The sequence below is a fragment of the Tiliqua scincoides genome, chromosome 2 (assembly GCF_035046505.1).
Source record: "Tiliqua scincoides isolate rTilSci1 chromosome 2, rTilSci1.hap2, whole genome shotgun sequence".
Lineage (NCBI taxonomy): Eukaryota > Metazoa > Chordata > Lepidosauria > Squamata > Scincidae > Tiliqua > Tiliqua scincoides.
In genome coordinates this window covers 268,711,600-268,728,929 of record NC_089822.1, presented here as the reverse complement: position 1 = coordinate 268,728,929, position 17,330 = coordinate 268,711,600, and the positions used below count along the sequence as shown (strand labels likewise).

The following is a 17,330-nucleotide window of genomic DNA, read 5'->3' as shown; positions in this document are numbered from 1 at the left end:
CAGAGCATTTTGGGCAAAAAGTCCAGGGAAAAAAAACTTTGTCCAATGATCATTGGTTCCTACATTGGACAAGAGAGCCCACTTCCGCTTCCCCCCTCTGCCTCCTGCTCAATGTAAAACCAAAACAGTAACCCTTCCCTTCCTCCTGGCTAGAACTTCCCTGCTGCTTGCCTGGTCTGAATGATGGTCTTTCATGCTGCAAAAAAAGTAAACAAGCTGACCCAGACAGACTTGAGTCTGTATATGTGGGGACTGAGTGCCAAGTCATTGGACTCAGTCTCAAGTCAGTGCCGGAGTCATTGACAATCCTGACTTGAGTGTACAGAACTCAGCAAAAAACACATTTTTGCAACACAGACTCAAGTCAACTGATTCAAGTTCCCACCTGTGCTTCATAGATTTCTCAGGATTCTGATCAGGGCTATGAACCTTTTCCAGCTTGCTGAGAGGGAGACGAGAGAAGGGGAGCAAAAAGTCCCAGGTCCAGATTGCCTCTCCCCACCCACAAAGCGCACCAGGTATGCAGTAATAGGTGATCTGGAGCCTGACCCCCTTCCCTCACCCAGCTTGTTGCCCCCCTGCTAAACTGGAGTGGCATTGAGGGAAGAGACCGTGCACTGAGCTCCAAGTAGGTGAAGAAAAAGGAGCAGCTTTCTTCCCCCTCCTCCTCGATGGGAGGTATGCTTGTGCTCTTTGGCCACTGGTAGGTGGGAGTGGGGTGCAGTTGGGGAACTTTGGGCAGGAGAAGGCAGTCTGGCTCTGGCACATTTTATTCTGCCTGAGGGGGAGGCAGGGAGCCACAGGGGTTGAACAGGTTCCAGGGCCCTTCCCACCAGTGGAGACCTGAGAAGGAGACCACTCGAATGGCCCAGACCTAACCAGGCTCTGCATCAACAGAGTGTGTGCTTCGCTGTTGCAGGCTGTTACAAATGTGCTGTAAAGTTGGTAGTAAGTTGGTAGCGCTGTCCAAGGAGAAAACTCTGCCAGAGCAGGTAAGTTCTGTGCAGGGGGGGGGGTGTAACAGGGCAGGGCAGCTGGAAGTTGCACAGGTGTCTACTCCTCCCACACCCACCCACCTGTTCCTACACCATTTAGGAATTACAGCACTGCACCTGCAAATGAGCAAAACTGCCGACAAAGGAGCTTCTCATCCAGCCCAGGGAACATGGCTTCACTTGGGCCTGTTGGTTGGACTCTCAGAGGCCTATTCTTCCACCCACAGGCCGCCCCGATTCCCATCACACTCCATCACAGCGCCCACTCTCCCTACCTAAAGGCAGCCAAGAAGGCAGCATCACCTTCACCTGGTTAGAGGGACAAAGCGGCTCTGACCCCCTTCCCTGAGCCTTCAGAGGAGCCGGTTCTTCTGCCCTGAATGGGGCCCCTCTCAATTAGGAAACAGCAGCTCTCAATTAGGAAACAGACGTGTATTAAACAGTGGTGCACAAAGGTCATTTGGCACCCGGGGCCCATAAATTTTTGGCACCATGAAAAAATTGTTTTCAACAATAGTCAAGATATGAAATGAATAGGGGGGGCGGAGCTAACTTTCAGCGAAGTTGCAGTGAACTTTGGGGGTCCTGAAGAGACTGCGAAATTGATATGTTTTCATGTGCCTAAACAACTAAGGCACGCTTCGGTGCCAGGAAGACGGTACGAAGAGCTGAGAGCTTGAACGGGGGGGGTCCTTAGAAACAGGCAATTTCAAGGATTTCTCTCTGTCTTGCTCTGTGCTGAAGCATATCTATCCCGGGCGACATCTTTGAGAAGCTCGGAGAGCTGAAAACCCTTCCTCCCACAGCCTAGATACAACAACATCGCAGCGAAAAAAGCTATTAAGAGTGAGTGAACTTGGCTCCTTAAAAAGTTTTGCTGAGAACTGTAAGTAAGAAGTCTGGAGGAGGAGGAGATAATTCAAAATTATTCACGCTGGCCATTAGCCACCCAGGGGAGGAATAGGTGAATTGGTATTTCCCCTGCTGGAGTAAGTACGAGATTATATTTTTTTTAATGGTATGTACCGAAGAGAAATAAATAAGTAATCTTCAACGAAGGAAATAAAGTCTACCTTCATTTTCCCAGCAAAAAGCCTTTATTTAAGTCTGGACACTGCTGGTTTCGGTTTCGGTTTCTCAGCAAGAGGCTTGAATTTTTTTTTTTCCTTTTGGTCATTTAAAGGCATACTAACCTAAGTTGATTGTGGATTTGATTGACTTTTTTTGGATATAAAAATTTGGAAAGTAGCCCTGGAGACAAAATTAGAAAGTAGCCCTGCAGGAAGTGGCTCGAGTTGGTGTTGATAAAAATGGCTTTTGAAAATCTAAAAGATGATCATGAAAGCCAGGCCTTGTTGGTGGACTTTCTGATGGATTTTAGAAGAGAAATGGAGCAACAAGTCAGAGAACTCTCTGAACAAATTGGGCAAATAAGCTCCTCCCTTGTAAACTCACAGGAACAGATTATAAACAATAGAGAAGAAAAAAGAATGGATCAGATGTCAGGTGAAGTTAAACAAATTTTTGAAGAATGGATCAGATGTCAGGTGAAGTTAAAGAAAAAGGAGTATTTTGAAATGGGACACGAGATGGAAGAAGCAATTGTTATAATAACTGGGAATCTTAAGGAAGAAAAAAGACGAAATGTTCAGAGAGTAAGCTGTCTCAAGAAGAGAAAGAATTTATGGATTGAATTCAAGAATAACAGAATGAAAAAGAAGAAAGAAAAACAGAGGGGGGGACTTAAGAAGAAAAAGAAGAAGTGGAAGAACCAGTAGGAGGACTAAAAGGGAACACCAATAAGATAGAGTACAAAGTAAACAATAAGAAGAAGGGCGAAATGGTTGAATAATAAATAGAATTTTTTTTAATATATTAAATTAAAATAGATGTAAATGAAAATTTGAAATATAAATATTGTGGAAATTAAGTGGTATTAAGATAAATATTTTATTAATTAGATTAAATTAAAGTGGATGAAAAGGGAATTTGGAATATAAGTATTGGGAAAATTAAAGTGGTAAATATATGAAATAAATTAGATGGAACTGCAATTTTGGAATATAAGTATTGTGTAAAATATAGTGGTATTAAGACAAATAAAAGGGTTATTTTATAAAAAAAGAAGGTAAATAAAATAAATTATAGATGTCAATTTATTTTGGAGAAAATATTAAACCTGTATTTTGGGTTAATAAATATGCGGTGGATAAGCGAAGTATAATATTATTGTAATTGGAGATATTTGTTTTTAGATGTGATATTAGAAATTAAGAATCAGATAAGAGATTGTATTTTAGAGGTTAGTTTAGTGGTAAGAAGAGTCTATAAGTAAAAATTTGAAGCCTTTTTTGATTGGATAGTTATGGAAAATGATGTATAACATGTTATAAGAGATATTGAAGGAGGTAATACCATGATAATCGGAGACTTCTTTTTTAGATGTGATATTAGAAATTAAGAATCAGATAAGAAAGATTTTATTTTAGAGACTAGTTTAGTGGTAAGAAGAGTGTATAAGTTTGAAGTGTTTTTTTATGATGGGATAGATAAGGTTAGAGGAAAAATATGGAATGTTAAAGTATTAACCAGTTGGGTTAAAGAATATGATAATTTTTGTATTGATTATTAATTTCGTTTGGACTAATGTTTGTTGTAATCGATGGCCACCACCCTCGTGTGTAACCTATATAGTCCTAGCCCTAAGTCCATCCAATTTTCCTTACCTGTATCTGTAATAAATAAATAAAGCATTATATTAAAAAATAAAAAAAAGATATGAAATGAATAATAATGACCAGAGAAGAAGCGCAGAGAGCGAACATTTTCTTTTATTCAACTTGTATATAATAAGTTTCACATATGTAGTGAACATTTAAGATCAGGGGTGCTCACACTTTTTTGGCTCGAGAGCTACTTTGAAACCCAGCAAGGCCCGGAGATCTACCAGAGTTTTTTTTACAATGTTTGCGCCATCATAACATATAACATTTATGTGTACAATGTATGTTGGTGTACCTTGAGCCCCACTAACAGGACTTACTCCTGAGTAGACATGCCTAGGATTAGGCTGTGAGGCTGCAATCCTAGCCACGCTTACCTGGGAGTAAGCCCCATTGAGTACAATGGGCCTTACTCCTGGCGTTTCCTCCCAGAGGCACCTGAAGTGGGGGGTTGGCACTCCGCGATCTACTCATTTTGCCTCGCGATCTACCGGTAGATCGTGATCCACCTATTGAGCACCCCTGTTTAAGATCATAACCCAAACCAAGGCAGGATGCAGTGGCGTAGCTAATGATCGTGTAGCCTGGTGCCAAGCTCAAAATGTTGCCCCAGAAGTGATGTCACAACAGGAAGTGACATCACGCCCAGGCTTTTGAAAAAGTGACAATTGGGAAGAAACCACCTTCTCCCCCTAGCAGCTCACCACTCACTTGCTCTGCTTCCTTCCCCCAGTTAGTGGCATATCTATCTGCTACCCAGGGTCAAAGATTTCTAGCCCACCCCCAGACAAAATCAAATTTAATTAAGTAAATAAATAAAAAGTATGTCCTTTATTGGTCAGAGACACTGTGCTGGGGTGATAGTTATTCTTCCCTTGCTACATATAAGAGGGGCACCAATTGAAAAAGTGCCTTATTATCCAGTTAGCAGGGGTAACTGTATTATGATACATGGAAATGAGAGCTGACTCATATTCACACCTTATTGGTTTCATGCTGCAACATGATAAATGTCATTGCGACATGTCAGTAACATAATAACATGTCATTGCCTCTAAGAACAATCAGTTTCATAGGTCAGTTTTGAGTTAAGAAAATTCACTCTTTGTTGCATAAGGCAGTTGTGTGTTCATTTTCTGGTTAATTGGCCATAACTTTTGATAGAATAGAGATATTCCAATGCAGTTTGTTTCATTGCATTCAGCATAAATTACCTTTCCAATGACATATAACACGATTCATACATACCAAGATTTTCACAATTTTAGTCACTAGTGCCAAGCTCATCCTGTTGGCCCCCTAAAGTTTGATGCCCGGTGCGACTGCTACTCCCTGCACCCTCTTAGCTACGCCACAGGCAGGAAGGAATGCCTCTCATGAAAGTATGCAGTGGGCTTGTGGTCTCTCCTACATACAAAAGCAGTTTTGTTGTAATACAGAAGGCAAAATATTTATGAAGAATACGCTTGGTTTTCTGAAATACTTGCAACAAGCTCTTTATTCCCAGTGGTAATCCCAGTGTAATTCACTTTTTATTACATAAGGCAGTTGTGTTTTCCTTTTCTGTTTTTTTGACTATAACATTTAATAGAATAAAGCTATTTCAATACAGTTTAATTGCATTCTGCATGAAAGTACACAACAAATTATATATATATATATATATATATATATATATATATATATATATATATATATATATATATATATATATATATATATATGATGGTATATTTGAAAATACCAAGATTTTAAAAATTTGGAAGTGGCCTCTGTCACCGCCCCTGTAGCTTGGCACCCAGGACCTGTGGCCTCCTAGCCCCCCCCCCATCTGCATGCCACTGGCTACAGGGATGGCTACGGAGACCAAGAGGGCTGTGCAGGTGAGACAGGTGGGTTATCTGGTGTGCTCCCTGGAGCATTTGGTGGGCCGCTGTGAGATACAGGATGCTGGACTAGATGGGCCTATGGCCTGATCCAGTGGGGCTGTTCTTATGTTCTTAACTACAATTCCCAGGAAGCCTTGCAGGTCTCTTGTTATCTGGTGTGCTCCCTGGGGCATTTGGTGGGCCGCTGTGAGATACAGGAAGCTGAACTAGATGGGCCTATGGCCTGATCCAGTGGGGCTGTTATGTTCTTATGGGCTCCCAGGACATGAAGCAGCTGGATCACATTGAGGGGGGCCCCTTGGTGCTGCTGCCATGGCTCCTGAGTGCAGACAGACATTCAGCAGGTACAGCCTGGGGGGGGGGGTACAGTGGCAAGGAAAGAAGCCAGGTCAAATTCCTGTCCATTTAAGCATCACATCTAGTGAGGCTTTTGCAGCTTTTGAAGCTCTCGGAAGGGAGAATTTTCCTCTGGTTTCCCTTCAGTGTTGTGCACTGAATGTTTGTACAACCTTTTATACAGCTCATTTTTCAGTGGGGGACCATTGAGGTTCAGAGTCCTACAGTGTGCCTCCAGACCAGGCATGTACATGTGTCTGGGATGGCATCCTGTTTGTTTTTACCCTGATCCACCACCGTTAGTAAGGTCAGAAGCAAGACATACAGAAGGAGCATCCCTCTGAATCCTGGATGCTGGGGAAACAAAGGTTTCAGAAGGAGGCTATCTCTGACATTGAATCATAGAGTTGGAAGGGACCTCCAAGGTAATCTAGTCCAACCCCAAACATTCTAGGCGCAAGGGAATAGTTGCAAGATTCAGGCATCTGGTGGGCCACTGTAAGATATAGGAAGCTGGACTAGATAGGCCTGGCCCTGATCCAGCACAGCTCTAATGTTCCTGCAAACGTATCCTCTCTGATTATGTCCAATGCTCCCTGTGGCTCTCCCACCCCACCCCCAGGAGGAGCTTACCATTTAAAGGACTCCTGAGGGCTGTGCTCAGAAATGAGAGACCAGAGAGAAGGGTTTTTCATTGCAGGGGTCATTTTCACAAGATCCGGTAGAGGCGACAGTAGCAGGTGGGACCATCGTACCCCTCGCACGCATCCCTGCCTCTTCCCCACCTCCCTTTTCTCTCTGGCTTTCTCTGCTCCTCATTCTGCCTCTGGCTGGTCTCCCCTCAACTCCATCCTCTCTCATCCCTCCTCCAGTCCTTCCCACAAGCTCAAACCGGGCTCCCAGCCATCACCTCAGCTGACCCATCACACCTGCACTGCCCCCACAGGTGTGGCAAAGCCCTGCTCAGCAGAGTTGGTGAGGCCCAGCAAGGCCATCACTGCCAAGCTCCAACAGTGAACCCCACTCTTTGTGGTCATCAGCCTGCTGGCTTTAGTGGCCACCTCCACCCCTTGTGGCAATGAATCCCTCAGACAACATATGTACTGCATAAAGAAGTACCTCCTTTCCTCCATTCTAAATCTCCTGCCCGACACTATCATTGGGCAGTTACAATGGAAACTTCTGAGGAAGGGAAAGAGGCTTATAGAGAAGAACACAGCAGAACTTGGTTATTTCAGTACCATTTTATTATCTCCTTGTTTAAGTGGACATTCCTAATTTCTCCTCAATACTGACATACATATTCTTTCTTTGAATACATTGAAGACCAGCAATTAATGGTTTCATCAGATTTAATACGATATTCCTGTAAATCAACTGTTCTTTTGAGAAGCTATTTTTGAAGTTGGTTCTCACTGATATTATAATACTCGTGATTTAATTACCCAGCAGTACTGAAACTCCTTGTGTGGATTCCTTAAAGTATGGGGTCATCCATGCTCTGACTGAAGCTCTTTCCAGTGTTGTGGTTTCTATTCTGTGCGGGCAGCTTGAGCTGTATACTGAACTTCCAGGTTTGAGGGGAAGCCCATCTCTGAATGCCAGATACGAGGGGTGGGAAACCCTGGCCTCTGAGCGGCCCGCTCGGATACAGGCTGTGCAGCATGGCCTTTCCCAGTTTGAAGAGACACTTGGCCAACAGACTGAGACAAAGATGCAAAGAAGGAAGGCCCATAGCCAGGGAGACAGACCAGGGACAGACTGCACTTGCACCCGGTGTGGAAGCGATTGTCACTCCCGGATTGGCCTTTTCAGCCACACCAGACGCTGTTCCAGAACCACCTTTCAGAGCGCAATACCAGAGTCTTCCAAGACTGAAGGTTGCCAACAACCAACCCACTCCTGGGTATCTCTGAGCAATCCTGATTCACTGGCCAAACACCTCCAGTGAGTCAGAAATGCATGTTCCCAATTTGTTTGTATATATCCATCTCAAGGGCCTAAACCAGGGATGTCAAATTCCCTGGTGAATTTGACATTCATTTCTCAAGGCAGGAAGTGACATCATTTAACAGAAAGTGACATCATTAAGCAAATGATGACCACAAATAAGCACTTTGTTCTCACATAGAAACTCATTAGCTGCAAATCACAGAAAAGAAAATGTGCAAATCTTGTTCATATTTTCAAGATATCAGAGAGTCCAATTATAACAGGGCTAATTATAACAGGTCCGTTCGGTCCGTGGGTCTTATGTTTGACACCCCTGGTCTAAACAGTCCAGGGAGAGCAGGGTGTAAGTTCCCAGAGAAAAAGCCAAACACTGAGTACAGGTTTACCTGTGCATGTTTACCTGATAGGCAAACAAACCGAAGAGCTGGGCATGCGAGCCCTCAGGGCACCTGCTCCAGTACCCACCTCCACCCCTCCTAACCAGCCACTCCTTCAGCCATGGAGCTGATCTCTGAATGCCAGATGCAGGGAAGTGGCAACAGGACAGAGGTATCAGGTTGTCCTGAGTGCTCCCTGAGGCATCTGGTGGGAAACTGGACATCTGGCCGCTGTGTGAAGCTGGACTGATGGGCCTTGGCCTGACCCAGCGGGGCTCTTCTTATTGATACGATTTGTCACCAGTATGAATTATCTCACAACAAGAAGGGCTGAGAGATCCCTGAAACTCTTTCCTCACTCACAGCATTTCAAAGGTTTTAAGGTGGATTCTCTGATGGGTCTTAAATACGTGTGGTCTCAGAATTGCTTTCCATACTCCAAGCGCTTCTGTCCTTTCTCCCCCACTGTGAGATCCATAATGCGATGCAAGGCTTGAAGCTCTTGCCACACTCCAAATACGTATAGGGTTTCTAGCAAATGAATTCTTCTGTGCATTGAAAGGTGTGTACTCTAAAAGAAGCACCAAACCGACTGGGTTTCTCTTAGGTATGAAATCTTCAGCTGACACGGAAGCTCTTTTGCCACTCTAAGTATTTATATGGTTTCTCCCTATGTGGATTTTCCTCATGCATAGTAAGGTCTATACTCTCACTAAACTCTTTCCACACTCTAAGCATGTACAGGCGAATGCCGCTCTGTGACACTCCAACCAGCGACAGGCTGCGTAAGCAGCACTGCCCCGGTCCCTGCACACACCCCAAGTCTCTGAAGCAGAGGGCAGCTCTGCTTCCTTCACCTCTGGAGGCTTTTCTGAGCCTCGCAAAGGCAGCTCAGAATGCCCAAATCGCGCGAGAGATGCGACATCTAGAAGATTAATATACCACTTTTCAACAACAGCATATTACAGTTAATATAGTAAATGAATAAATAGTTCATTGTCCCAAAATGGTTCACAATATATAAACAAAGGGTGCAATCCTAACCCACTTTCCAGCACCGATATAAGGGAAATGCAACTCCGAGGGAAGGGAACAAACCTTCCCTCACCTTGAGGAGGCCTCCACGACTGCCCCCCAACTACAGGATGCAGCACGTGCCCCACTGGCACAGCTATGCCAGTAGCAGAAAATTGGTTAGGATTTAGGCCAAATAGACAGATGAAACACCAGCAGAAGACACTGGAAAAGATACCATGTTGGGATGAAGAGGGACATTTGCTCTCTCCCTGCTAAATTACAGAACAATCACTTTCAATGCCTCTCTCTCCAGTGAGCAATATTCCACTTGGATGAAAAGTCAGCCTTGTGCTGACCTGGAATCCTCATTGAAGTCACAGGGATTTACACGGCCACTCTCTGGGGTGAATTTGTTCATGAGACAGCAGGTCTGACAGTGGAATCCTAGGCTGCCACTGTACCCACCAGGATCTCCTTGGGGGAAGGGACATTCGTCACCTTCCCCCAAGTAAAGGTGCAGGCCCCACAATGGGTTTCCTCCAGTCTACGTCGGCTATTTCACCAGCACAGACAGTTGGCTTTTCAACCCAACATGGAGCACAGGTTCCAGCAGAGGCCTGCCAGTCCCACCACCCAACCCCCAGGTCCAATCTTCCTTTCCCTCCACCCTGTTCCACCCATGCCCCATCTTCCCTTGCCCCAAAACATCTTATGTTCAGAACTCAGCACTGCAGGAGCTCCAGCTGGCCGGCCAGGTCGTGCTGAGGCTCAGTGTCAACTGGTGCTGACCCAGCGCCAGTGTTCCTTACTCCCAGGGTGTTGTAAACATGTTTTGCGACACTTTGGCAATAGTGTCTTCACTCAGCAGCGGCGCTGGGGCTAAGAGCCCTTAGAATTGGGCTCGGAGAGTTATTTAACTGCTACATCTATTTCCTGCTTCAGGCAGGATGAGCTATTAGTCTCTTTCCAAATCTACGATACTATGAATGGAAGCATTTTTACAGATTCTCCCTTGTCTGGGTTCTTTGTGGTAAAGTCAGAATTGGGCTCACACTAAAACTCACACTAAACTCAAAACATATATGTGGTTGCTCTCTTGTGTTGCTTCATTGATGCAAAGTCAAGCTGTTGCTCACACTGAAGTTCTTTCCACACTCCAAGCATTCATATGGTTTCTCTACTGTGTGGGTTCTTTGATCCACAGTCAGGCCTGAGATCTAAGTGAAACACATTCCATACTATAAGCAAGTATATGGTTTTCACTCATTGTGGGTCTTTTGATGCAAAACCAGGGTTATTTTCCGACCGAAACTCTTTCCACACTCCAAGCATTGATAGGGTTTCACCCCCATATGGGTTCTTTGATGTTTATTGTGGTCTCCACTTGAAGTGAAGCTCTTTCCACACTCCAAGCATTTATATGGTTTCTCCCCTGTATGAGTTCTTTGATGCAGATTCAGGTTTGAGCTCCCACTGAAGCTCCTTCCACACTCCAAGCATTTATATGGTTTCTCCCCAGTATGGGTTCTTTGGTGCAGATTCAGGTTTGAGCTCTGCCTGAAGCTCTTCCCACATTCTAAGCATGTATACGGTTTCTCTCCTGTGTGGGTTCTTTGATGCACAGTCAGGCTTGAGATCTGAGTAAAACATTTTCCACACACTGAGCATGTATATGGTTTCTCCCCTTTGTGGGTTCTTTGATGCAAAGTCAGATTTGATTTCCTACTGAAGTACTTTTCACACTTCAAGCACTGATATGGTTTTGCCCCTGTATGAGTTCTTTGATGTTTATTGTAGTCTCCACTTGAACTGAAGCTCTTTCCACACTCCATGCATTTATATGGTTTCTCCCCTGTATGGGTTCTTAGATGCAGATGCAGATTTGAGGGCGCACTGAAGCTCTTTCCACACTCCAAGCAATGATATGGTTTCTCCCCTGTATGGGTTCTTTGGTGCTGTGTCAACTGGGAACCCCCACTGAAGCTCTTCCCACATTCTAAGCATTTATATGGTTTTTCTCCTGTGTGGGTTCTTTGATGCAAAGTCAGGCTTGGGCTCAAGCTGAAGCTTTTTCCACACTCTAGGCATTTATATGGTTTCTCCCCTGTGTGAGTTCTTCGATGCACAGTCAGACTTGAGTACACACTGAAGCTCTTTCCACATTCCAAGCATTTATATGGTTTCTCCCCTGTGTGGGTTCTTTGGTGCAAAGTCAGGCCATTGTTTGCACTGAAGCTCTTTCCACACTCCAAGCATTTATATGGTTTCTCTCCTGTATGAGTTCTTTGGTGCAAATTCCGGTGTGAGCCCGCACTGAAGCTCTTTCCACACACCAAGCATTTATATGGTTTCTCCCCTGTGTGGGTTCTTTGATGTGAAGTCAGGTTTGACCTCCCACTGAAGCTCTTTCCACACACCAAGCATTTATATGGTTTCTCCCCTGTGTGGATTCTTTGATGCACTGTCAGGTGTGCTTTCCGACCGAAGCTCTTTCCACACTCCAAGCATTGATATGGTTTCTCCCCAGTGTGGGTGCCTTGGTGGAAACTCAGGCCTGAGATCTGACTGAAGGACTTTCCACACTCTGAGCATGCATATGGTTTCTCCCCTGTATGGGTTCTTTGATGCAAAGTCAGCCTTGTCCTCACAAGGAAACTCTTTCCACACTCTATGCACTGATATGGTTTCTCTCCTGTGTGGGTTTTTTGATGCAAATGCAGGCTTGAGGTTTGGCTGAAGCTCTTTCCACACTCCAAGCATCCAAATGGCTTCTCTCCTGTGTGGATTCTTTCATGAGTTCTAAGTTTTGATTTACAGCTAAAGGTCTTGTCACAATGAGGGCATTTTTCCTTCCATCCAGTTTCTTTTTTGGGAGCGCCTGGGATGACACTGAAATTGGCATCCTGAGGAGCAGAAGATTTATTTCTCCACTTCTGTTTCCGCTTTCCCTTCTGCCTCTTTGACCTCTCTTGATGGGCAGCTTTCTCCCTTGTTTGGCTCTTTTTATGGGAACTTAGTTTTGTGCTTGTTCTGAAGCTCTTCCCCCTCTCAGAGCACTCAAATGATTTCTTTCCTGTGCCGATTTTGCTGTGTTTATTAATGTTGGATTCACAACTGGTTGTTTCCTCGTACAAAGGACGCTTCCCCCTTTTCCTTCCTTCGTGAAGTTCTTCCTTGATTTGAATTTCCTGGAGGTCATGACCCTGAGGAACACATTCAGTCCTCCAGGGATCTGCTGGGCTTCCCTTTTGCCTCCCCGATCTGTCTTGGTCTTGAAGAGTCATTTCCACTATGTCAAACATGGTTGTTTCTGGGGACACCACGCATGGCTGCCCCTGATCCCCACAGTCTTGTCTGTTGCTTCCTGAAAGAGAGACAGAATCCTGATTAGCAGTGCAGTAGGGAAATGTCACTTCTACAGCACACTCCTAGGCATGTATAAAGTAAACCCAATGGGATTTGGTGGCACTTACTCCCAGGAAAGGATGCAGAAGATGGAGGCACTGCTCAGTGGTTAACTCTCAATTACCTTTTGTGGATCAGTAGCTCAATCATGTTAGCAACTTCACAAGACAGAAGCAGGTTTGTTAGGTCTGATGGACAAAATATTGGGGCTCCCCAAAGCGACATGATTTGACACAATTCGAGGCTGCCCTCCCCACCTGCATGGAATGGGACAGGAGAACAAGCAGCCCAAAAATGGGTTGGCACACCGTCAGGTTCCAAAGTCTGGTTCCACATTGAACGATATATAACGGGATGTTGTTATTCCTGATAACCATGATTTTAATGATTTTGGGCACTAGTAGTGTCTCCCCCCTTAGGGTGCCCTGCCCTTTCTGCCCCCGCCAGCTACACCACTGATGAGTGGTTCATTTTGCAGGCCTGGAATGCCCCCAAGTAGAATTTTGTACATGTCACAGCAAATTTTTTTATTGAGACAGGCCTATCCTGCAGTTTCAACCCCAAAGACCATTGGTCAGGTCAAGCTCAACTTGGTCAGTGTGAGACACAGAAGAGAGTACAGGTTCCAGCCCCCCCACCCCCTCTTCTATAATGAAATCCTGGTAGTGAGAAACAGGGAGTAGTTCATGCATCTCCAGCCCACTCCCCTAGAGGGGAAAGGTCATCCTTACCTGGAGAGGCCAGGATCCTGCAATTCTCCTCCATGCCTTCCCTGTGCAAAGGCTTTTGCCCTGGACCCAGCAGAGCCCCCTCCTTCTCCACGAAGCGCACAGCCACCTCCTCCAAGGACCCTGGAAGGAGGAAACAGCTTCAGTTCAAAAATCAAAACTGAAAACTAACCGGGGCAGAGCAAATGGTCAAGAGGAGCCTCTGGGCCGCAGTGTTCAGTGGAGGGAGGACGGGCAGAAACTCCCTGGAAGGCGTATAAAACTCAGACCTGGCCATGCCGGCTGACCCCCCCCCACAAGTCTACCCCACAGATAAGTCGAGGGCAGGTTTCGAGCCAACCATCATGGGATTTTCTATGACCCTCGGATAAGTTGGGGGTTAAACTTAGGGGGGTGTCTGACTATGGTTTTGTCTGATTTTACCAGAAGCCAGATCCTGAAAAATAACCTCCCAGTAATTGTTGCCTAAGAACTATACAGTCTCTAATTTATTAAGAACATAGTAAAAGATCATAAGATACATTCTTTTTAAATTCTTTAATAAAAATTAAATTTTTATTCTTTTTAAATTCTGGTCTTTGCCACCTTTTGGTAAACAGTGTCAGAGTAAGTGCACTGTAAACAACACACCAATAAAGCAGTGGTTCCCCACCTGGTATTCATGTACTCCCAGGGACACTCAACAGGATCATAGGGGCACTTGAAAAAGAATGGAATAATGACAGAAAAGGACAGGTCCTACTTCAGAATGCCTTGCAGGGCCAGGAAGGGAGGTAGCTAGTTGACTGTGAAAGCCCCATCAATAGCTGGTTTGGGGTCATCAATTCATGTGTGAATCAGTGATTGAAAACCAGCACAGTAAAAAAAGTTGAAACATAATATGGAAAGTGATCAGTCACCCAGAATTGCTCAGGACACTTCTGGTGCAAACAGTGCAAAGGCAGAGTCTTCTGTTCAAACAGATGAAAAGAGAAAACACTCTGATGAATACATGAAGTCTGGGCTTCCGTACAGAGGAGATGAGGGCTTGTATTGTTAATTACAAACATTTTGCTAATATGAAGGGTACAATTTATGGAAATGAGCTGCCAAGGGATATGCAAGTGAAAATGGGTGGGAAGCACTGCAGGAGATCCATGAATCAAATCCACCTTTAAGGTGTGTGGTGTGTTAAGCCAGAAGCTCTATGTACAACATACAATCCATAACACATAACTTGGAGTGTGCAGTTCAATTCGCAGCACAGAGATGCAGCTGCATATAATTGCAACCGTTTTTACTCAGAAGTAGACCCACTGCTTTCCATGGGAGTTATTCTTAAGTAATGGTGCACTGAATTGCAGCCTGGGACTTTCTTTCTAATGGAAAGGAGGATCCCATCCTGGTGTTGAAAAAAAAGACTTCTGCCAAATGCATTTGCAAAAAAGAACCAGGTTGCAGCAGCAAAAGGGAATGGAGGAGAATAACTTTGGCTGGGATTTCCCAGGAAAGTTACTATAGAAACAAATGAGATGCTTGAGCAAGAAAGGAAACTGTTCAGAGTTGAAAGGCTCCGCCCTCTGATTGTCCCAGAGATCAAGCGAAGTGAGAATTGGAGCTGGATTATTTGGCAAAACTATAGGGGAGTATCTAGGGAGATTATATATAGGTAGATTAGATTGTAACATGTTCTGCATGGGGATACCTTTGAGGATGGTCCGGAAACTGCAACTAGTGCAGAGCGCGTTGCCTTTCAGTTGGACCACTACTTCAGCTTCTACACTGGCTGCCAGTTCATTTCCAGGCCCAATTCAAAGTGCTAGTTTTAACTGTTAAAGCCCTTCACGCTTCAGGAAGGGACTTTGAGGGACTGCCTCCTTCCATGTAATCCTACCCATCCTCTTAGCTCACTGGACCTAAGGACTGGACTGTGCCACCACCAGCACAGGTGAGGGGGTGGTGGTTAGAAATAGGGCCTTCTTGGTGGCGGCTCCTGGTCTTTGGAATCCACCCTCTCTGGAATTAAGAAATGCCTCCTTCTCAAGAGACCTTTAAGACACTTTTATTCAAGGAGGTGTTAAGTGCTGACATGATGGGATGGCACTTTTTCATGACTGTGAGTTGACTTGCGTGATTCATTAGTGTTTGAGATGTTTTATTGTTTTAGTTTTTATGTTTTAATATTGTTTTAATCTTTTAATTGTGCTTTGCATGTTGTAAGCCGCTTGGGTGCCCTAAAGAGCGGCAGAAAGGTGGGGTTGACATTCTTTAAACAAACAAACAAAACTGCTTCTAAGGTCAATGTTGAAACTTTGTCGGCTGGGGAGAAAAGGCTCTCTACACTCAGGCCAGTGTGATTTGTGGGCCCCTGATCCCATGAAAAAGGGCAGCTTCCACCTGGATCAAGGAATTCCGATAACATGGGACGACAGTTAAGTGGTAGGGGACTGCATTGGGAGTTGTGGAGGATTTCCCCTGAGGAGAGAGGGTCTGGTGTCAGCAGTGGCCCCTTGTGCAGACTGTACAGGGTTAACACCTTGGCTTGCAATGCGCATGGCCCACAGCTGCAACCTAGTAGGGGTCACGAGGGCCTTGAGGATCAAGGCCCTCATCAGTGCCAGAGAGGGTGCCAAGATCCGTGCCAAGATCATCAGTGCCAGAGAGGGTGGGAGTCAGGGTGCTCAGGTGTTCTCTCTTACAGCCTTGTGGCTGGGAAAAGAACTTAGCGGTCCTCCTTTGCCCTGTGAGTGGGCCTCTGCAGGGAGTGTATGGCCTTCTTGGAATTAATACGTTGTATGGAATATTGCTTAAAATTTAATAATAAGTAATCTAGTGTTTAAATTAAGCACATGAAATCCATGAGAGTTTTAGCTTTTGTCATGTCCTGCTTTTTTCTTGGATATCCTACATTTTGGGATGCCCTGTCCTCTTTTGAGGTTATGACATCTGGTTGCCCTGCTGGGAGCAAAAGGAGAAGGTGGGGGGGGGGGAGAGAAAGAGAAGAAGAAGAACCTGGCCTACTGCCCACAGACTGGTGTGTGGCCGCCTTGCTTAGGAGCTGCTGAGAGCTCAGGTGTTGCTTCTGCAGTTGATGAAGCTGCTGATGGGAACAGGGAGAAAGGAGGACCTCTGCAGTTTGACCAGGCAAACCACCCTGGTGGTGGGCTCCAGTGGCACTTTCTGCAGAACTAAGGCTCTTTGGGGGGATAGAAGGGGGGCTAATTAGACTAAAGTGGGCATTAGGTCTTCTGAGAGGAATTTTGATGGGACAGGGAGAGATTTAACGGGTCAACTGATCGGTATCCCACCCCTGGCATTCTGTGCAGTTCACTCCTATTCTGCAGAGCGGACAGGTGTGAGATTTGGTGGCACCAGAAAAAGATGAAAGCCCTTTCAAGGCCTGTGAGCAAGAAGCAGGCACCAAAGCACTTGCTTGCATGTGGCCGACCCCCCAACCCCCCAAATCTGCCCCTTACCTGAGTAGGCTGCAGAGCTGCTGATTCTGCTTCATGCACAGGAGGAGATGGTCTGAAACGTGGCCCGAAATCTGCCCCACTGCCTGTGAGGGAGACAGAGGGGCAAACCTTTACCCTTCATGCCCTTTTTGGACTTCCCTTTCTTGTGTAATTTGAGACTATCTTTGTAACTGCTCCACAGCTCTGGGTCTGACCCAGAATTGCCCCAGTGGGGTGAGCCCCACACATCTTGATTCATTTCCTTCCCCCTGCAGTTTTCCCCTGTTTCTTCCCCTCCCTGCCTTGCCCTCCTTCAGCTCTCTGTTCTTTTTGGATCAGTTGTGGATGCTGGAAGGATTCCTATTGGCTCAAAACCCAGTTTTTCTTTCTGAAGTCCTGGTCTGAGCTCTCAAATGGCAAGAGGTTGAGGCTTTGGACAGGATTGTTCCTGAGTGCACTTTGAAACCCTGCGC

The 17,330-nt window shown here is 45.3% G+C and overlaps 1 protein-coding gene across 1 annotated transcript; it reads right to left on the bottom strand.

The window, feature by feature from the left end:
- Positions 1–8,185: 8,185 nt before the first annotated feature.
- Positions 8,186–16,953, bottom strand: LOC136640376 (zinc finger protein 665-like). The gene is made up of 3 exons (XM_066615455.1): positions 16,879–16,953; positions 13,427–13,546; positions 8,186–12,654 (listed from the first exon to the last, which is right to left on the bottom strand). Exons 2-3 carry the CDS (start codon positions 13,458–13,460, stop codon positions 10,550–10,552), a joined length of 2,139 nt encoding a protein of 712 aa, XP_066471552.1. The 5' UTR covers positions 13,461–13,546; positions 16,879–16,953; the 3' UTR covers positions 8,186–10,549.
- Between the last annotated feature and the right edge of the window lie 377 nt (positions 16,954–17,330).

What these genes read in the sequence shown, in the direction of transcription:
- LOC136640376 (XM_066615455.1), bottom strand. Translation starts at nt 13,460, where the DNA reads ATGGAGGAGAATTGCAGGATCCTGGCCTCTCCAG. An exon ending in CAGGATCCTGGCCTCTCCAG is followed by an intron (nt 12,655 to 13,426) that starts GTAAGGATGACC and finishes TCTCTCTTTCAG; the next exon opens with GAAGCAACAGACAAGACTGT.